General features: G+C 37.1%; 2 protein-coding genes across 22 annotated transcripts in view; one reads left to right on the forward strand and one right to left on the reverse strand.

Moving 5' to 3' along the window:
• The window catches only part of LOC127867554 (elongation of very long chain fatty acids protein 4-like), a 74,461-nt gene that overhangs the window by 37,658 nt on the left and 17,675 nt on the right, over positions 1 to 19,128 (reverse strand). The window lies entirely within an intron of this gene.
• The window catches only part of LOC127867551 (uncharacterized), an 83,336-nt gene that overhangs the window by 19,346 nt on the left and 44,862 nt on the right, over positions 1 to 19,128 (forward strand). For 5 of the 21 annotated variants that reach the window (XR_008043548.1, XR_008043549.1, XR_008043550.1 and 2 more), the window contains exons 17-28: positions 175 to 275; positions 504 to 615; positions 1,035 to 1,198; positions 2,045 to 2,149; positions 2,974 to 3,054; positions 3,424 to 3,547; positions 4,040 to 4,213; positions 5,088 to 5,312; positions 6,069 to 6,184; positions 6,694 to 6,760; positions 7,253 to 7,498; positions 7,757 to 8,000. Coding sequence is in view for 15 of the 21 variants with exons in the window: in XM_052408812.1 (XP_052264772.1) it covers positions 175 to 275; positions 504 to 615; positions 1,035 to 1,198; positions 2,045 to 2,149; positions 2,974 to 3,054; positions 3,424 to 3,547; positions 4,040 to 4,213; positions 5,088 to 5,312; positions 6,069 to 6,184; positions 6,694 to 6,760; positions 7,253 to 7,498; positions 7,757 to 8,000 (1,759 nt within the window). In the remaining 6 variants the exon portion in view is untranslated. Of the gene's footprint in view, positions 1 to 174; positions 276 to 503; positions 616 to 1,034; positions 1,199 to 2,044; positions 2,150 to 2,973; positions 3,055 to 3,423; positions 3,548 to 4,039; positions 4,214 to 5,087; positions 5,313 to 6,068; positions 6,185 to 6,693; positions 6,761 to 7,252; positions 7,499 to 7,756; positions 8,001 to 8,320; positions 8,459 to 9,422; positions 9,537 to 10,118; positions 10,275 to 10,778; positions 10,956 to 11,629; positions 12,615 to 19,128 lie in introns of those variants that run through there. The other 16 variants (XR_008043546.1, XM_052408807.1, XM_052408808.1 and 13 more) reach the window with 10 other exon arrangements.

Genomic DNA, 19,128 nt, shown 5'->3' on the forward strand with positions numbered 1-19,128 from the left:
CATGCATAGTTTTGTGATAGACGGACGGACTGACTGAACGACAGACTTACAGACGGACGCACGGACAGACGGAGGACGGAAAAAGCCAATTTTATATCCCTCCGCCTTTGGCGGTGGATAACAATAGGGTAACATTTAACACAGTCAGCCACTGTCTGCTACCATCCATTGCAGGTTGGGTGAACCCCAATGCGAGGCTGCCCCAGCTGAGCGGCCAATTTAGCTACAAGGTGGAGGTGTCCATTCCCATGGCAAACCACGTGTACTCGTCCCAGGTAACCCGCCACGACCTATCCCCTACCCGGGACGCACCCATATATACATCACTGGGGGATACTAAATTTATTCTCAATGGTTTTAAACCGGGTTAATTGCATGAACTGTCGTTTACATCGTAGTTTTCTTACACTCAAATTTCGGTTGCAATCTAAGAATATTCGCCTTTTATATTCGTTGTGATTATTTTACAAATTCAAACGTGACTGCTTCATGATCTGACACAGGTGTGGTACGACAACTTTTACAAACTGCTCCGCTACGACCCACACGTGAACATTCCCACGTTCCCGTTCTACACGACGAACCCTCTTAGGGTGGTGGAAGACTTCAACACCGGTATACCGCCTAGCTTTAACTACATTTTACTAACTCATTCTGCATACTCTACTGGGCTGGTATTGGTAAAGAATTTCAGTGGAAACTTCAGATTAGTCGTTAATTTCTTGTTTTAATTAAAATCGTCTCACAAATTTAAGTGCGATTTTAAAACTTTTCGCATTATGTAATATAATTCGAAAAAATTGTTTTAATAGGAAATTGGTTTGCTTGTTTGTCAAAATATTAAAGTACTTAAGGAAAAATTATATTTGCTAAAAAATCACTGAAAAGTCCGTTAAAGGAAAAAAAGGCTTAATACATTTGTATATAAAAACTTATGATGTTGGATCTAAAAACATAAGTCTCTGGGCTTTCGTTGCAATATATCAAAGTAAATGTACATGTATTTAATCAAATACCCACATGTTCCTCTCCAGGGATACGTTACGTGATCGACGTGATGCACCAGAATTGCAGCATTTCGCATCTCTCGGCGACCGACTTCGGCGTCCAGACTCTCTCTAACAACAGCCTCGCATTTGGATTGAAGGACCCCTTGAGCAACTTCCGCGTCGACAACACGTACCAATTCGTTGGGCAGGTAAAGGGTTAACGTGAAATTCATATGATTAAAATATTGTTCAGCTATTTAACTTCTTTATTTTGTGTGTTTTTTTTAATGTGATTATTGTCATTATTCTCATTTATAGTGTATATTGTCATCATGCTGATGTAACTGTAATCGTCAATAAAAATGCCCTTAAACACACAGGCACTCGGCATTAGCTACTACCCCCCCCCCCCCCCAAGCTGCTACCCTCTTCCAAACTCTCAAAAATTGTCCATTCGTAATAAAAAAAATAGCATGACAAAGTTTGTCGAAAAAAAAATTTTTTTACTTATAACATAGAGGATATTTGTTGGATTCGGTGGATTATCGATTTTAATTCACGAGTGATCATTTATTTTCTATGATCACGAGTGAATTAAAATCGATATTCCACCAAATCCAACAAATTTTCTTTATATTTTATGCTTTTTTTCACAGTTTATATACATTGTTAACGAGTTTAACTAAAGAATTTCGCTGGGATAATGACGTCATTTCGTCGAAAAAAATGGCGTCATTTCACAGTTAACAGTGAAAATTATTGATAATTTTCACTGATAATTTTCACTGTTTGAAACAGTGAAATTATGAGTTTTAATTCACTGATATTTCTCTATAAACCACCGAAAAGCATAAAATAAATCTAAGTTAAATCAAATTATTTATTTTTCGACGATTTTTTTTGTCATGTTATTTTTTTATTACTAATGGACAACTTTGAGAGTTTGGGAGGGGGTAGCAGCTGGGGGAGGGGGGTAGTAGCTAATGCCGAGAGCCTGTGCTTAAACAACGCAGTTTGTTTGCTCTATGTTTTTCTTTTTTGTTTAAATTTTACAGCAAACCATTCGTGGAATGATGTGCAATATTTTCGAATCTCTACGACCGAACTACCAGTTCATGAACTTCACTACGCCAGCCGTGTTCCGATACGCCTTCCTTGCAGTAAGAACGTGATAATTATGCGCGTTTAGTTGACAGTCCCGGCTTATTGTCCGGCTTACTAGATGATCCTGATATAAAGCCTAAAATGCTCGTACATGTCCATGCGATATGAATACATGTTGATATAATAGACATATTTTACGACGTGCGCATGCGCTAAGATTCAATGGTCCCTGCATATTGTCCGAACTGCACATGCGCTATTATTGAATGGTCCTCGCATATTGTCATAGCTGCACATTCGCTATGATATAATTGGTCCTGATATCTTGTCCGAACTGCGCATGCGCAACGATTTAATGGCCCTGACATATTTCCGAACTTCACATGCGCTATTATTTAATAGTCCTGACATATTTTCCGAACTTCACATGCGCTGTGATTAAATGGTCCTGGCATATTTCCGAATTTCACATGCGCTATGATTTAATGGTCCCGACATATTGTCCAAACTGTACATGCGCTATGATTTAATGGTCCCGGCATATTTTCGAACTCGGCATGCGCGATGACTTAATGGTCCTGGTATATTGTCCAAACTGTACATGCGCTATGATCAAATGGTTCTTGCATATTGTGCGAACTGTACAATCGCTATGATTTTACGGCCATGGCTTATTTCCGAGCTGCACATTCGCTGTGATTTAATGATTCTTTATATTGTCCGAACTGAACATCCGCTATGATTTAATGGTCCTGACATACGGGCCGAACTGCGCATTCACTATGATTTAATGGTCCTGGCATATTGTCCGACCTGGCCATGAGCTTTGATTTAATGGTCCTGGCATATTTACGAACCTTTGCATGCGCTCGTCTGCTAGGACGACTGGATGGAGACGAGTGACGGCTACCTTGGAGGCGACGTGGGGCAGCCGGTTCGTCTGGAAATAACAATATTATCGGTAAGTAGACAAGGCATGAAAGTATACTTTATCATTTAAAGCGGTAAGAGGTTTATTAAAAATTAAAATAAAACACTGGTAGAAAACTAGCCGACAATTATATTCAATGTGGGGGGGGGGGGGGGGTGGGGGTAAGGTCGTTAATTTTGTTATCACTATTGAACAAGACGCACCCTTATAGGGAACATGCATTTTGAAGTAAGCCCTTTTATTTCTCTTCGTTACCTCCATGTCTGCACATGTTTGCATGTGCACTGTTTTATGCCAAAACATATAAAGCTGTCTGACCCATAAACCTAATATAAAACATTATTGATATGTAATCTAACTATGCTCTGTATCCCGCCATGTTACCTTTACGTGTTTTAGAATGGCCTGTACATGGAGTACAACTTTTACGACTTCGACCAGGACCATCCGGACGCCTCCGTGTTCGATGTTCACCAGTGCTACAACCCGGACCAGACCACGGACTTCCTAGTAGTTTTTCCGGGTACGTCGACCTGGGGACGCACTTATGCTTCAGTAGTTTGGTCGGGACTGAAACGCGTATACGGTTCAGCAGCTTATATAAATACTCGTGGTAAAACGGTGATGCGGTGTTTGTTCGAAGTAACTACGGTGTTATCCGGGATAGCATCTATGTCTATGGTTCGATATCCTCGTGTATGGTTTTATAGTTTATGTTCTGCGTATAATATTTTTTCAGAAGTTGAAATATCTGACATTGCAAACAGATTTACCATAAAGCGATGATTAATAATAATATGTTTGTGATCAGTTAACTTTTTGAAATTATTTTTAAAATCTTTCACTGTAATAGGTACATATTTATGTTTTTATTAATACGGTTACTTACTTGTAAGTGACAAAAATCAACAAGCGCAAAGCTGACATTGTTGACGTTGCTGTTTTCTATTACTGAAAAGGAATCGTTTTTTTCACTTAATGTGTTATAATAATATGCATTTCATTCTTAACGCAGGCAAGTTCGCCGATCCAATGGGCGCATCGTCCAAGATCTTCCTGCTAGAGGCGGTGGACAAGCTGGTCAACAGGACGGGGTTGCCGCGCATGCGATTACAGAGGACGCGCCTCGAGCTCGACGACGACTTCGTGTACCTGTACTCCAGCATGGTTGATAACACCGACCCACTGGGTAGGGCTCGAAGTTCACGGATAAACGACTAATAATTTTGCATCAATATAGAAATTCAAACTACAGAAAGTCTTTCAGGAGAGTAAGTCTTGCTCTTATCAAGTACTTCAGAAAACCAAAAAATACAAAAACTTATTTAAACTGTTATCACCGCTTGAGAACGTACAATAAAAAGCTGTTGGAACCCAAACCGATTCAGGACATTAGATTTATGCTTAACACAAAGTAAATTAATTACGCTGGCGTTACGCAATTCAATTTCCATATTGCCATACACCCGTACGTCCCGAAATCGTGTTCAATCTCTCACTTCATAATAAACCAGTCGATTATAAATTATTTTTTCACAAATGTTCTCCATCTGCAAACGTCGTGACGCGAACACATTAAAAATGTCCCTTGCTAAAAGTTCAAGGACACACTTAGCGGTCAAATATCAAATATGGGCATAAAACAGCTTTTCTGGACTTTCTGGACTTTTTCATTAATTTTAAAAATAACTGACTCAAATTATAAAAGATGGGGACTGTCAGTTTAGTCTATAAAACTGTTTTGATTCTTACATGCAAATTATTGAAAACAAACTTTTGTACTATGATAATTACTTTGCTCAAACATGTTCCCCGGGGGTGTGGAGGAAGTTGGGCTAGCCATCCGTGTCTGACACACCTAGGTTTTTACTACAAATAAATATCAAAATCAAAACATAAATGCTAAGTTTATCTAGAAAGAGAGCGCTTGTACATAGCTGACAATTGCCAATAGAATGTCAACTTTGACTGTTCGGTTTTTATGTCTTTTTTAGAAACTGAATACCTCAATGGTATACGGTATTTAGCGATCAATATATATTTACGTATCTTTTGATTACCAGTGTATTTCACGCCGATCCCCAACAACCCTGTCCCACAGCACGTTGACAAGGTGCTGGGCGATCCCTCCACGGTACAAGAGTGCGCGCGCTCCTGCTTCCTGTACACGGGGTTTGTCTGCAATAGTTTCTATTTCTGCGCCACGAGCGGCCAGTGCCTACTTCAACAGACCCACGGGCCTGGGAACGGTTCAGTGAATCTTGGGCAGGGATGCAGCTCATTTTCCAGTGCGTATTGCTTTGATGAAGAAATGTGTTGAGGATGAGGATGAGGATGATGAGGATGAAGAAGAAGAAGATGATGAAGATGAAGAAGAAGAAGATGACGATAATGATGATGATGATGATGATGATGATGATGATGATGATGATGCATGATGATGATGATGCATGCTGATGATGATGCTGCTGATGATGCTGCTGCTGGTAATGCTGCTGCTGCTGATGCTAATGCTGCTGATGATGCTGATGCTGATGATGCTGCTGCTGACTGATGCTGCTGCTGATGCCTGCTGCTGCTGCTGCTGCTGATGCTGATGCTGCTGCTGATGATGATGATGATGATGATGATGATGATGATGATGATGAGGATTATGATGAGGATTATGATGAGGATTATGATGAGGATGATTATGAGGAGGAGAACGACGACGACGATGATGATGATGACGACGACGACGATGATGATGATGATGATTATTATTATTATAGTGGTGGTGGTGTTTTGTGGTGAATGTCATGTTGATGATGTTGATTATGGCGTTGAAGATGATTGTAATAAACGACACAAAAGCAATAATATCAACACTCTTACGTTTTTATGTTAACGTTTCCCTATTCGTAAAGCTATTCAATCTTAGTGAACGATACACTTGCATGTCATGTAATGAACTATAGCACGTTTCATTTGAAAACTACATTGGTTTTCTGGGAAATGAAACTGGTTGTGTGCTTAATGTATTTACGAGCTCTTTCCCACTGCAGGAACTATCAATTTGACCACAGTGGAGCCGCCAAATGTCAAGGCCCTGTTGGATCTTCGAAACGCTGTGTACAGCGGGGACCTCGTGCTTGATATACCCGTACCCAACTCGGAGAAGGTGATGGTTCGTTTAGTCTCAAATATGTAAACGGTCTTAAATCACTTGATATCTGAGGATGTCGTTTCTATACGAAGTATTTAATTTTTAAAATTTACATATAAGAAAATGCTGAACAGAAAAATACCCCCGCCTCGTCACATCTGACAGGCGTTCTAACTGCGTCCATCCGTCGATCGACAAAAGAGTTCGTTATAACTACGATAAGCGTTCAGCCCAGCTCAGTGACAACGCTAATGACGTGTTGAGAACGCCGCATACACGCGCAGAAAGCATGCAGGATCCCGGCGCGATGTTTTGCGGTATTTGGATTTCTTAGGGAGAAAAACACATTGGCGTTCTTAAGACGATTATTATCGTGTTCCGAAAGCTGATTTTATGTCGAAGAAAGGACGGCACCCCAGTTAGCCAAAAAATTAAATGTATACTGAACATAGGAAAAAAGCACTTGAATGCAATTAAGTGATATATTGTGCACATACATTCTCATGTTATAACGGTAATTTCAGACTACAACCTTTACTGCAACCACCGTTGATAATGTTTCAAAAAGTAGAAGAAAGCTAATAAAAGAAGGTGAGTAAAACGTTGACAATCGCGTCGTGAAAACTTAACCTATTGAGGCCTAGTGGAATCTCATCCTTCTAAATTTGATCAGTTTATTTCCAAAATTAGGGATTTCTAGTATACAAATTTCTATATATAGACTATTTCTTACAGAAATTCCTTTAAGCAAACAGCGCAGACACAGATGAGACGCCGCATAATTCGGCGTCTCATCTGGGTCTACGCTGTTTGCCAATGCTTTTTTCTAGACGCTAGGCATAAATGGGTTAACTTAGCCGTTTATTACAGATAAACATATAAGCATCGAATTCAGTGCACAAATAATTCATAGTTTAATCATTCGTTGTTTAACACCATCGGGCCATCATCTGTTAAACAATTTGCATGGTATCACATGTTTAGCTTTTAACAAGTATTCATTTTCGTTAAAAACCTAACACAGATGTTTATCATATAACTAATATCATGCATCCATATCGTTTGTGACCGCCAACCTTCAAGACAGCCCGTTGGCAAGTTTCGACGTGTACCGTAACTCGACGTGCTTCGGTAGCGACCTGGCCGACACGATGGACGAAGGGCTGTCTCTGGACGAGTGCGCACAGTCGTGTCTGACCAACCTGCCCTTCTGGTGCACGGGGTTTAGCTACCAGCTTGCGTCCAGCATGTGCTCCAAGACCAAGACGGACCTCACCTTGGCAGCCGCCAGCGCTTTCAGAAATGCTACAGCGTGCATTATTTATTCTAGTAAGCTTTTCTAGCTTAGCGCATCGTTTTTTTATTATATATTTTTTCAGTTTTTCACAGTTTTGATCTACAATAACGAGGATTGTGTAGGGTGAATATCCTTTTCACAAAAATCAATAATGATGACTTATTTGAGTTAAAAGAAACGTTAACAATACCACTCATGCCATTTGGCACAGTCAAAAAAGAAAAAGATTTTCCATTGTCTTTTGCATCTAGTATGTACAGTTTAAAATATTGTTGTTATTGTCTTAACAGGACACTACACAGGCGAGTATGACGTTAGTTCAGGAGCGATGACAGCAGCCGAGTCTGATAACGTCGTTCCATCAACGTCACCGGAGCTCTGTGCGCGACAATGCTCTCTGAATTCAACCATTCCGTGCAGAATGTTCCAGTACTGTCCGAACACGCAGCAATGCAGGATGTTTCAAAACCGGGCTCTAACGGGGTATGCTGTAAGCAACAACACGCAGGCAACATGTGCGAAGTACACGCGTAAGTAAAACGAAAGTCACATGTTTTTCTGTTATAATTAAATAGCAAGTATGCGATTTTACTTAAGTTAATAATTTACCATCAGTACGAGAAAGCCTAGTTGATATTAACTTATAATTCTTTAGTGTTTACACTGCAATATATTTGCGAAATTTATTAAAATTTAAGAACAATACATCTTATAGTCTTCTATCTGCATTCTATCCGGTAAGCAAAAACTATAATAGTTCGCTTATTTCGCTGATATTGGCACTTAACTATTGGTCGTTTGAAAATCACCTCCTCATATGCCGCAACTTGTTTCTTCTATAAAACCGCACGCAGGTTCGTATGGTCAGGGCGATTTCAGGGCAGTAACCGCCGGCTTATACACGTTCACGGCTGTGTTTTCCTATCTCGGGATCTCCGGACTGGAGGACTGTACCAGATATTGTGTCGAAGAGTTGGGCAACCGCTGTACAGGTACACATACTGTTAGAAAAATCTAACATGAACGAGCAAGGTGCTCTACCCCGACCTTTTGGTTTCACTCCACTGCCCATCTTAGCCTGTCAAAACTTATCAGATATGATTAAAATAGATTGAAAGTAAATGAACCACAATAAAGTAAAGCAAATAAATGTGACTATCCCCAGGCTCTCTTCAAGCTGCACCATGCAACTCTTCAGGTCCGATGTATTTCCCTTAAACCAGTTTCAGGTCAAGCTATTGTTTGAAGGTACATGTATAAACCAATGAATGTCCTGGTGTTGTATTGAAAATTACCAGCACCATGTAATGATCAATATGAATATGGAAAGGGAAACAACACAATTTTCACCTCATGAGTCTACCAAATTACCAGCAACAAAACCCAGACAAAACTAGTTCTATAGGTTCTTTACTAGGTTGTTTAAAGCGAAGTATACAGTACAATAACTATCTACCCCACCAACAATTGTTTCGAGGAGCATATCCTCGTCTAGTTGTGTTTTCACAGTAGATGCAAAAGTATATTGTATCCCTTCCATTTTATGCTGGTGTAGACATTACTAATATATACGGGACACCTGGTGAACAGAAGCATATGAACGTGTTCAACTAGTTCATGCACTGTAAACACACACTCCGTTCTCCGTTAATTGTTCTATACCATGTAGCAATATATGTGCCTTGTTGAAACGCACTTTGATGTCTACCCAACTTTTCTGCAATGTACTTTTATTCGCCTGTAGGGGCCATCTATATTAAATACCGGTAACCAGAAGAATTTGTAATAATTAATTCCAATTTAACGATACAATATTTCTAAATTCCAACAAACACATGGTCAACCGTCATGTCTAAATAATTGTCAATACATACGTTACAAATATTTAGTGATTAATGATGATGTTGATCGCAAATCGAATGCACCAATGTTCGGTGCTAAAATGCTCTGTTTCAGGTCTTTACTTCTGCCGCTCCGACATGAACTGTTATTTGACCGGTGATCTGCCGGGACCTGACAACAGTTCGGTGATAGCCTCGGAAAACGGGATTTGGTGCACCCAGTATAATAGTAAGTGAATATAAGACTTGTGTTTTGCGGTGAAGCTTTTTTCGTACACAGGTTTTAACATTTTAGAATAGCCATTTGAGCACATTTCTCCAAGTAGATCCGAATGAATAATTCCTCAAATTAGTTTGGCTCATCCGAGCGAGTTTTTTACATATAATTATTATAACCATTCTTTTTTTCGAGATGAAAGGACAATTGTTACAAATAAGAATTATCGCTTTATATTTTGTACGCCTTTTGACTAATTCATGTTCCTAGCTTGACCTCGAAAAGTTCTTTTTATTGAGTTTAAACATGTTTTATTAAATGAAGTTATTTACGTTGATTCGCCAATTTCATTCACCTCTAAATTAAGATAAGTCCAGTGTTAAGACGGCTGTCTTTCTTATTAGTGATATGTTTGGTTAGTTAACATTATTTTAGGTCAATTTTACATTATTTTATGCTAAGTTTCTATTATGTTGGTGCTTTTTGAAAGCCGTATTTTTTATATTGCAAAACACTAGCGCACTTATAATGCTCGTCTGTATTGAAGTTGTTTACCAGGTAAACACAATTTAAGTTATTGCACTCTTTACCAAGGAACCTATTATCCCTCATACACTGGATCCGCCATCACTGTTCCGGCAGTCACTAACCAGAAGTCAACCATACCACCGGTCACATGTAACCAGGCGCCAACCATACCACTGGTCACATCGTCGCCAAAACAATCTCCGACGACAGCTTCATCGACAGGTGACAAGAATTTAATTTACTTAACAAATTATGATTTTGTTTTAATTGCTACACTTGCCACGGAAATGCACACGTATGTGACACATTTTGATTATTATTTAAAGGGACTCGTTCACAGAGTTTCGTATTTTAAAAAGATGGCATTAAATATGTTTACTAACAAATATCATATTTTTATAGTTGTAGCTTATTTTCATGAAAAAAAAAACACAGTTGAATACAAAATATTGCCGTCCCCGGAATCTGAATTTCTTTTTGAATTTGAGTTATTCTTGTGCCAACAGTCCGTAGTACTTTACCATAGTCAATGTTTATTCAATTATAGTTTTGAGTCGTACGCTTGTTTGTTTTACATTTGAGACATAGTTCTGAAACTGAGTCCTTTCTTTGGAAATGGTCATGAAACTGTGGACTCATATGATGGTCTCTCTTTTAGTGTGAAACTAATAGATTATTTTGAAAGTGTGGAGTTTGTGTTACATTAAAAATACTGTGTATATTCAGGTCTAGTCACCCAAACCTCAACACAACGAACAACTCGTTATAGTCCAAGGTCTAGTACTACAAGATCTAGTACTCCACGTTCTAGGACTACAAGTTATACTGTGAGTGCGTCGGTACAGCAGGGTTCAAACACGCAGGCCAGCTGTCAAAACCTGCAGACTTCATCCGCCAACTCGGGTATGGAAATATCGCTGCAACAATCCATGAAACGAGTCTTCAATAAATGTTCTCGGGTTGTAGGTTTAAGTCACGGGTAATTCAAAAATCGACATAAGATTTATCAAAACGACATAGAACACCGTGGACTACATTAACGTACAGTTTCAAAAGCTCAATTTAATGTCAGCTGTCAACCAATCACGAATTGTTTCTCAAATGATGTGTTCTTTAGATACTGGAACAATTGTATAATACATTTTCATTTATAAATACCTTTAACATTATTGATACATTGATGATCATGGCGTTATATGGCATATTGGGCTAAACACCAATAGACACTATTTATAAAATATACCCTAATACTAATATATCCAGAGATACTTTATGGTAAATACAATAACATCCGTTTATTAAGAGACCTAAGCGTTTGTCAAAGATCGCGAATGCACCTTTTCGTTCTTAACAGCAGAAATAAATATAATCAAGTAAATGCATGTCCTAAAAGCATAACAGTGTAATGTATTTAGTAATGAATGTAAACAAAAAGCCTGATCTAGAGGGACACGGATCTCAGTACCTAACATAATCTTAAGTGCTAACGACTCAATGTTGTTAAGCTACCGGTAGCAGTATGTATGATTCCCTACGGATATTTATTTGACCCAAACCACTAGTTCCTAATATTTCAGGACTTACCGCCGGTGTGGCGGTGGCGACGTTCTGTATAGGCGTACTACTGGGTGTTCTAGGCTTGTATCTGTTCACACGCCGCAGATATGGTGGACAAGAAGGACGGCAAATACTGGAAAATATCGAAATGGACCGATAGCGAATGGAGGAAGCACCGTGTGACTCTTCGTGAGAAAATGAGCAATCTATAGGTTTCTAGCCGGCATTTCGAAACGTCCTCATCAGGTCATTTGATTTGTTCAGAGGCAAAATATTAAATGCAGTATACTGTTACCTCATACACATTTGTAACGTTGATTGTGATGGTTGTGTTACGATTATTTGATATAATGCATAGTGTATATAATTGTTATCAGTTTCATTAAATGTTTGTTTATGGGGCCTGTTCTCGTGTGAGTAAACAATAAATCCATTTATAACTTGAAAAAGTGTATAACATGTACATCGCATAAACGTGCAATACAGTCCTATTGAAGTTACCCAACACATGGCATACCCTAAGGTCATTCACCGTCATAGCACACATATTACACTAATACAGAGAGTTCTTGTCAAAGGATTGTTTTTGGTAAAAATATTAAGCTTATGAGTGCATACCTGCGTAACTTTCATCTGGGTTAAAGTGTAAACAATGTTATAAACAAAAGCATACTTTTCTTTCCAGTTGTGGTCACGTGTTAGCTCAATATATAGTATTTGATAGAAAAACACATAATACGCTATTTCAACCTTCATCAGGATTGACGTATTGATCTCGTAAAGGTATATTGTTTGCGACAAATACATGCATACCGTTATCTTTTGTTTTATGTCTGTCTGTCATGTATTTTCCGCATCAAACCCCTTGTCAAACAACGACAACAACTGCGAAACATGAAACAATTGAATAACATTATTATATGTTTTATAATGTATATGGTAATAAATGATTTGGATTTATTATGTTTATTTCGCACAAAATGTAAATAAAAGTACAAGCAATAAGTGTATAGTTTTACATATAACAACAACAAATAAATTAAAACAAAACAATTTAGTGCGTGTAAGTAAAATGACCGTGGTATCTGAGAACAATAATTAGGTCATGTGTTTATGACTTGCAACTTGTAAAATCATGTCGATTTTTGTTTTATAAAAACAACAACATGCGTACACAACAGCATTTAAACAACTACAGACACGACATCGGCGTGTTAACAGCAGGCCCCTCGTTTCCATTGTTACAGTGGCGAGGCCGCGGAGAACAGCAAAAGGTTCCCCCACGGACCAATGGGACCATACTTAATTCAATACAAGTGGAGTCCTCTCCATCATACCGACGTTGAGGCCTAAACAAATTGATTAGATGTTCTTCGGATTAGCTGCACCCAAAAATCGTTAACAAAAATTTAACATATCAGTATTAATGCTGTGGAACAACTCATCAATTTATTGTAACATACGAACATTAAAGTAAAAATATTTCCTATAGATACCAAGTGGGCTTTTTAAAGAATATGGGCATGAACTAGTTCTGGCAAAGACTGACTGGCGACAATATGGAAGCAATTAAGAAGGGACTACAGCTCTCATCCATTGGAGATTTCTATTTGTACCACTGGTCCATTCCTGAAATAATGACAGGCTGTTGTGAGAACATAGGGTTTTCTTAAACAAAACTAATACAGAACAGTGTTTTTTTCGTTTTTTTAACATGTTTGTCATCCAAAAAACAAAATATGTATACGAATTAAAAAAAAACAACAGCATGTTTACAATTGAACTGAATGTTATCACGAAGAGTCACACGGTGCTTCCTACACATGTAGTATGATGTACTTGTATTACATGTTTCGTTCAAATGGCAAGCAAGTTACTCTTATATGAACACATGTATTGAATAACTGTGCAGAGTGCATGTAATGTTCAGTTGTCTATGGATGGCTTAAAAACGTAAACATTTTGGTGTTTTCAAATTAACGACGTTGACTACATTAAATACGCATCTCCTTGATTGAAAGTTGAATATACAGAACATAACAGAACAAATATTTTTTTTCGCTTAAGCAGTGTATAGCTCATCGTGATCAATATAAAACATACATACACAAAAACATTCATATATAAGTGAAAGATGGATACCATACGATATAAAGTAAAGTTCCTATCAGTTATACACTATATACAGGAAAATCATTATTGTTTATGTTGTATTGTACTTCTTGTCAACGCGGAGATTACATGTCTTACCGTGCACGACATCCGACCTGCCATTGAGCACGAGCCCTGCACGCGTGCACAGCGGGATGAGGTTCGACTTAGATGTGAAGCACGCGTGCAACATCTCGCTGTTCCCGCCGTACACGTTCCACAAAACTGCGTAACATGAGCAGGGCTATACCCTGCAAGTGGGAATATAATATATTAATATAATTATGTTATGTAATATTATACAATCACCAACATCGTTTGAAGGCATTGTTTACATGAGATAAATTTCATGAGTATGTTATCTTTCTACAGACGTCCTGTTTTGCGTCATAAAACTAGATTTCGATCACCGGGCATGATTATTTAATTAAAGTACGTATGTTTTATTATAAAATTGTTCACCCGTCTTCGCTGGTCTTTTCTCACTACTACGGAATAGATGCAAACACTTTCTGAAAACGAGTTCCTTCTTCTTAATAAATTAGGACTGGTTTTCTCATTTGATGTACTGCGACAGGGAGGCGGAAAACTACAACTACATGGTATGGTATTGCGCAAGGAGGGGGGGGGGGGGGGTTAGAGGGTTAGGGTTAGGGTTTGGGTTAGTGGCCTCCCACTGCGACATGTATAACGACCAGAATCAATTTACTAATATACTGTATAGAATCAATAATTAAATTTATTGACGTCGCACTGAAGTGCGGCGACTAGTATGTAATACGTTTGTTTTCGCTTATGGGAGGAGAAGTTATTTTACGGAACAATGTATATATTTTTGTTGTCTGAATATCTTGCATAGTGGTGATTTTTGTGTATATTAGTGTAAATAAGGACTGCATTTGTGCCTATTACATTTAATACAACATTTATTGCCAATAATGCAAAGTTATTTTTTTTACTGATAACTGATCACAGGGACTGGGCAATTATAAAAGATCCCAGGGACTGGGCAACTAGCAAACCGGTGAAACTTTCTGGTTTTGTATAAAAACAAAACTTCTTTGTTCCACTATCTTAGCAACCACCTAGTTACTAACAAAGACGCTATAGAGCGCGAAGCGCGACACATATTATTAATTGTAATAATGAGTCTTGATAAAGGAAGCAGCCGCTTATCAATGAGGAGCACCATCACAGCACCCCAGTCTCATTACTATCAAGTCCTCCTACAGTTGTTTTTTAAGAACCACATATAGAAGGCCGCAGGCCTGACCCGTATCTTGCCAGTGGTATGGACCTTTTGGTATGGACCTTCAACCCCACTCACTATCGAGCGTTTTAACTTCCGGGTTTACATTTAAACCGACTATTAATAGCTTATTAATATCTTAGTTAGATGGTGATTTTTCAAGCGGTTCCGTAGTGTAGTGGTTACACGCTCGCTTCACATGTGAGAGGCCCAAGGTTCGAGCCCCAGGAGAATCAAATTATTTTATTTGTGTTCTATGTTTACTTTTTGTTTTGATGTAGACATTTTAGTTTAAATAAATATTCTATATTGTAACCATTTTTTATTTTTATTATGCCCATGAAATATATAATGTGTGAGAGGGTGGGGGGGGTCGTAAACACATTAAAACTTGTACAGTATGTTCATATCAATGAGTACTCAACCCCTATCGTAAAATGAGCAACGTAAGAATAAGTTCAGAATCATCTCCCCTTGAAGTTGAGAAAATATGAAATTACGCTCACAGGATGAAGCAGATTTTTTAAAACCTACACAGTTCTGTTCCATTAATGAAAACTGCACACGGATGCCAGTTAAAAAAAGGGAAACCAATGTAAATAAAATGAACTATGAAATATTTCGGGGTTACAACACAAAATCATAGATAATGATTATTTGGGGGTTATAACACAACATCATAGATAATGGTTATTTGGGGGTTATAACACACAATCAAAGATAATGGTTATACCAGTATCTTTTTCTATTTTGTTTAAAATAATCGGCTTATATATCAATATTTACAGTAGAAAAAATCGTTCCATATAACTTCATTTAGTGCCTTTTACACTGAAATTCCCGACGCCCTTTGATGCTTTGCATCAATACTTATATTGTAATAATATAGTAATAAGAATCGACATAATCAATTTATCACAGTAAACTTTTAACGATTATCTACATGTCGAGGTCATTCAAATGTGAACGTTAGAGCGAAATCCACCAAGAAGACAAAGAGAAGTTGAAAACACACTAAATTGTGGGAGTACATACTCTAAATAAAACAAGAGGGCCTGAAAGGCCCAAAGTCGCTCACCTTTAAAAACGATAAAAAAATGACCTGTTCTTTGCAGCCCAAGATATCAATGGAACAAATGTTCTAACTATGTATCATGATGAATGAACAACAAATGGCCCCTTGGCGACCATGTTTTTTTAACAGACCTGAGCCATTTTTTAACAAATCCACTGACAGACATATCACAACAAACATGCATATAACATGCTCGCAGGTGAATAAGTTATAAATATATATATATATCTATTTCACTGATGTTTATCACTTTGTAATTAAAACTTATGTTCAACATCATCCCAACATGCTGTTTTGAATCACGTCATTAAGGAAAAATGTCGTTAGGTCAATTTCACTAATGTTCTCGCTTTGTGATTTGTATTCGTTTAACGGTCGTTCACATTCAATATTACCCCAACGTGCTCTTTTAAATCACGTAAGTATGAAGAGTTGAAACTGTCATAACGATAACTAAAATAGTTTGATTCTGAGGCATGATTTTTATGGTAGGAAACACTGGGTTTTGCTTAAACTTGTGCTTTTTATTCCTACTAGCATTTATCGAGCTCCTGCATGTACATGGGCTTTAATTTCCGTTAAAACGTGTAGACGATCTAACTCGTTAAAATATTACACCGTCCTTATGCATTGTTTCTTTGTTCTTTTATTTGAATATGTTAGTGCATTGAATGTGTATATATTTTAAATTAATGTACTGTATAAGAATGATAAAAGTTATAAATCCAATGCAGTGTTTCTATTAATTTTTAACTGAATGCAAAACCATTCGCCTTAAAGGGGCCTTTTCACAGATTTTGGCATTTTTTAACTTATTCATTAAATGCTTTATATCGATAAATGTAAGCATTGGATCGTAACAGCTCCAGTAAAAAATCAAGAATAAAATTTAAAAAAGGAAAAGAACATTGCCCGGTCCAGGTTTCGAACCAGTGACCCCTGGAGTCCTGCCAGAGTCCTGAAGTAAAAACGCCTTAGCCTACTGAGCTATTCCGCCGAGTACACGTACGAGACGTATTTTATACCTTATATAAGCAATCTTCGTAGTTTCACAAAATTTAACGACAAAAACAGAACTCTCCAAATTATTCAATCGTTTCGCGTTGCAACGCTTTATAATTTTTAGGTTTTAAAATCGTCAAAAGATGCATATAATGGCTATATTAGACCATGGTAGATGTTCAGTATTACTGTTTCCTCACAAATATCATAACTAAAACGAAAATTTGCGAATCTGAAACAACTTTTTTCAATTTTCTCAATTTACCAAAGCGTGAAAAGATCCCTTTAACGTGCACGCTCGCTTTCTAGCGGTATCACTTGATTGCATCATTCAATTGAAGTACGCGAGTGCCAATGCATTTTGAGTCGCATCAAATGATAAAATATTCATTTTTTCTGATTTATAGTGATACAACAATATGAATAAAAGTGTTGGAATAGATTGCTCATTACTGAAATGTGAGACTGCTTTTTATATTTAATTACAATTTGAAATGCACTCAAAAAACGCGATGTTTTACAGCATTTGTTGTTGTCGTTTGACAAGATGGACAACGGTAGAACATTAACATGTTTTTTAGTGCAGTATATTTTTCCACCAATACTTATCATCTGTAACAGTTTACTATGCTTTTAAATGCATCTGTCCATCATTACAGGATCGGTCGTGTTAGTTGAAGCAAACAAATCATATAATAAAAGTGTACAAATACCGGAATAATATTTAATAAAACGTATTCATCATCTTTTGCACCTTGGAAACTGTTGGTATTTACTAGGTTGTAAACAAGTAGCGGAATATTTGGTTTTATTGAAAATGTTCAACAATAATATCAATTTTTAAGCATCTGAAACACCGTATGAGTACATCCTTAAAAAGTCACAGAAATGGTTGGCTTTATTAAAGAACTTATGAAAACATCAAATGCTTCACTTTCAAAACTGATATAATAGAAACATTTGTACAACTGTTCTGCGTTTGAACTTGTTTGCAATGAGGAAAATAAAAAACAACAATAAATAACGATTTCGTTAAAACAACAGAACTCAGGGGAAATGTTAACATACTTCGGGATAAGTAATTTTTTGTCACTTAGATTAGTAGGGAGATATCTTAAACATCATCGCCGCCATTAATTAAAATGAAAATCAATGCTTGTAAAACATTTAACAAAAAATTCATCCAACAAATGAAAGTATTGAACTGAGTCAAACAAGCAAAATAACACTAATGACTACGAAAACTTTGAATATAATTGTTTCGTTTCGTGACTTTTATCAGTCAAAATACATTAAATCATGAAGCGTGTATTGCGTAATAATATTTTTTTTAATTTCTAACTCATTAATGGCCATTGCGCATGAGGTTTTGCTTCCACAACGTTTTTTTTTAATCAGATATTTAAGATCTTGATATTTAAATTATTTACGATCATTTAAAATAATTAATGACGCGAAATTTAAAAACATACATAATATAAATATATAATTTTTTTCCTTGTATAAGGAATTAAAGCTTAAGGAACTGTGGGTCATTACATTTAAAACAATAAAACCCTGAAAAGAAATACTCGCCTAATTACAAATACACCTTACGTTCGAGAATGAAAACGAGAAACTCATTATGTTGTTCAAGTATTGTCCTCTTTTCGAATTAAAGATCCTGATAGACATCTAAAGTGGCCACTTACCACTTGCGGGTTCAATATACGGCCTCTTGAGACGCATTGAAACAGAAAATGAATGTATTTGCAAACTATGCAGTTACCCTTTTGATACTTTATTGCAAGTTTCTCGCAATGACCTCTCATCTTAAATTACATTCAAATTGATTTTTTTTTCATACTTTCAAAAAATAACATCTTCCGTTGTTGATGAATAAATATTGTGTAAAGTAAAACAGTATAAGTTTTGTATGTTGTAAAGCATGTGTATTTATTTTATCCTCATGTTTCACATATGGCTTAATGGACTGAACCAACTATCAATCTATATTTCAAATAACCCAGAGTGAATTGTTCATATGATATTTATCTCTAGAC

This window comes from Dreissena polymorpha, chromosome 2, assembly GCF_020536995.1.
Source record: "Dreissena polymorpha isolate Duluth1 chromosome 2, UMN_Dpol_1.0, whole genome shotgun sequence".
Lineage (NCBI taxonomy): Eukaryota > Metazoa > Mollusca > Bivalvia > Myida > Dreissenidae > Dreissena > Dreissena polymorpha.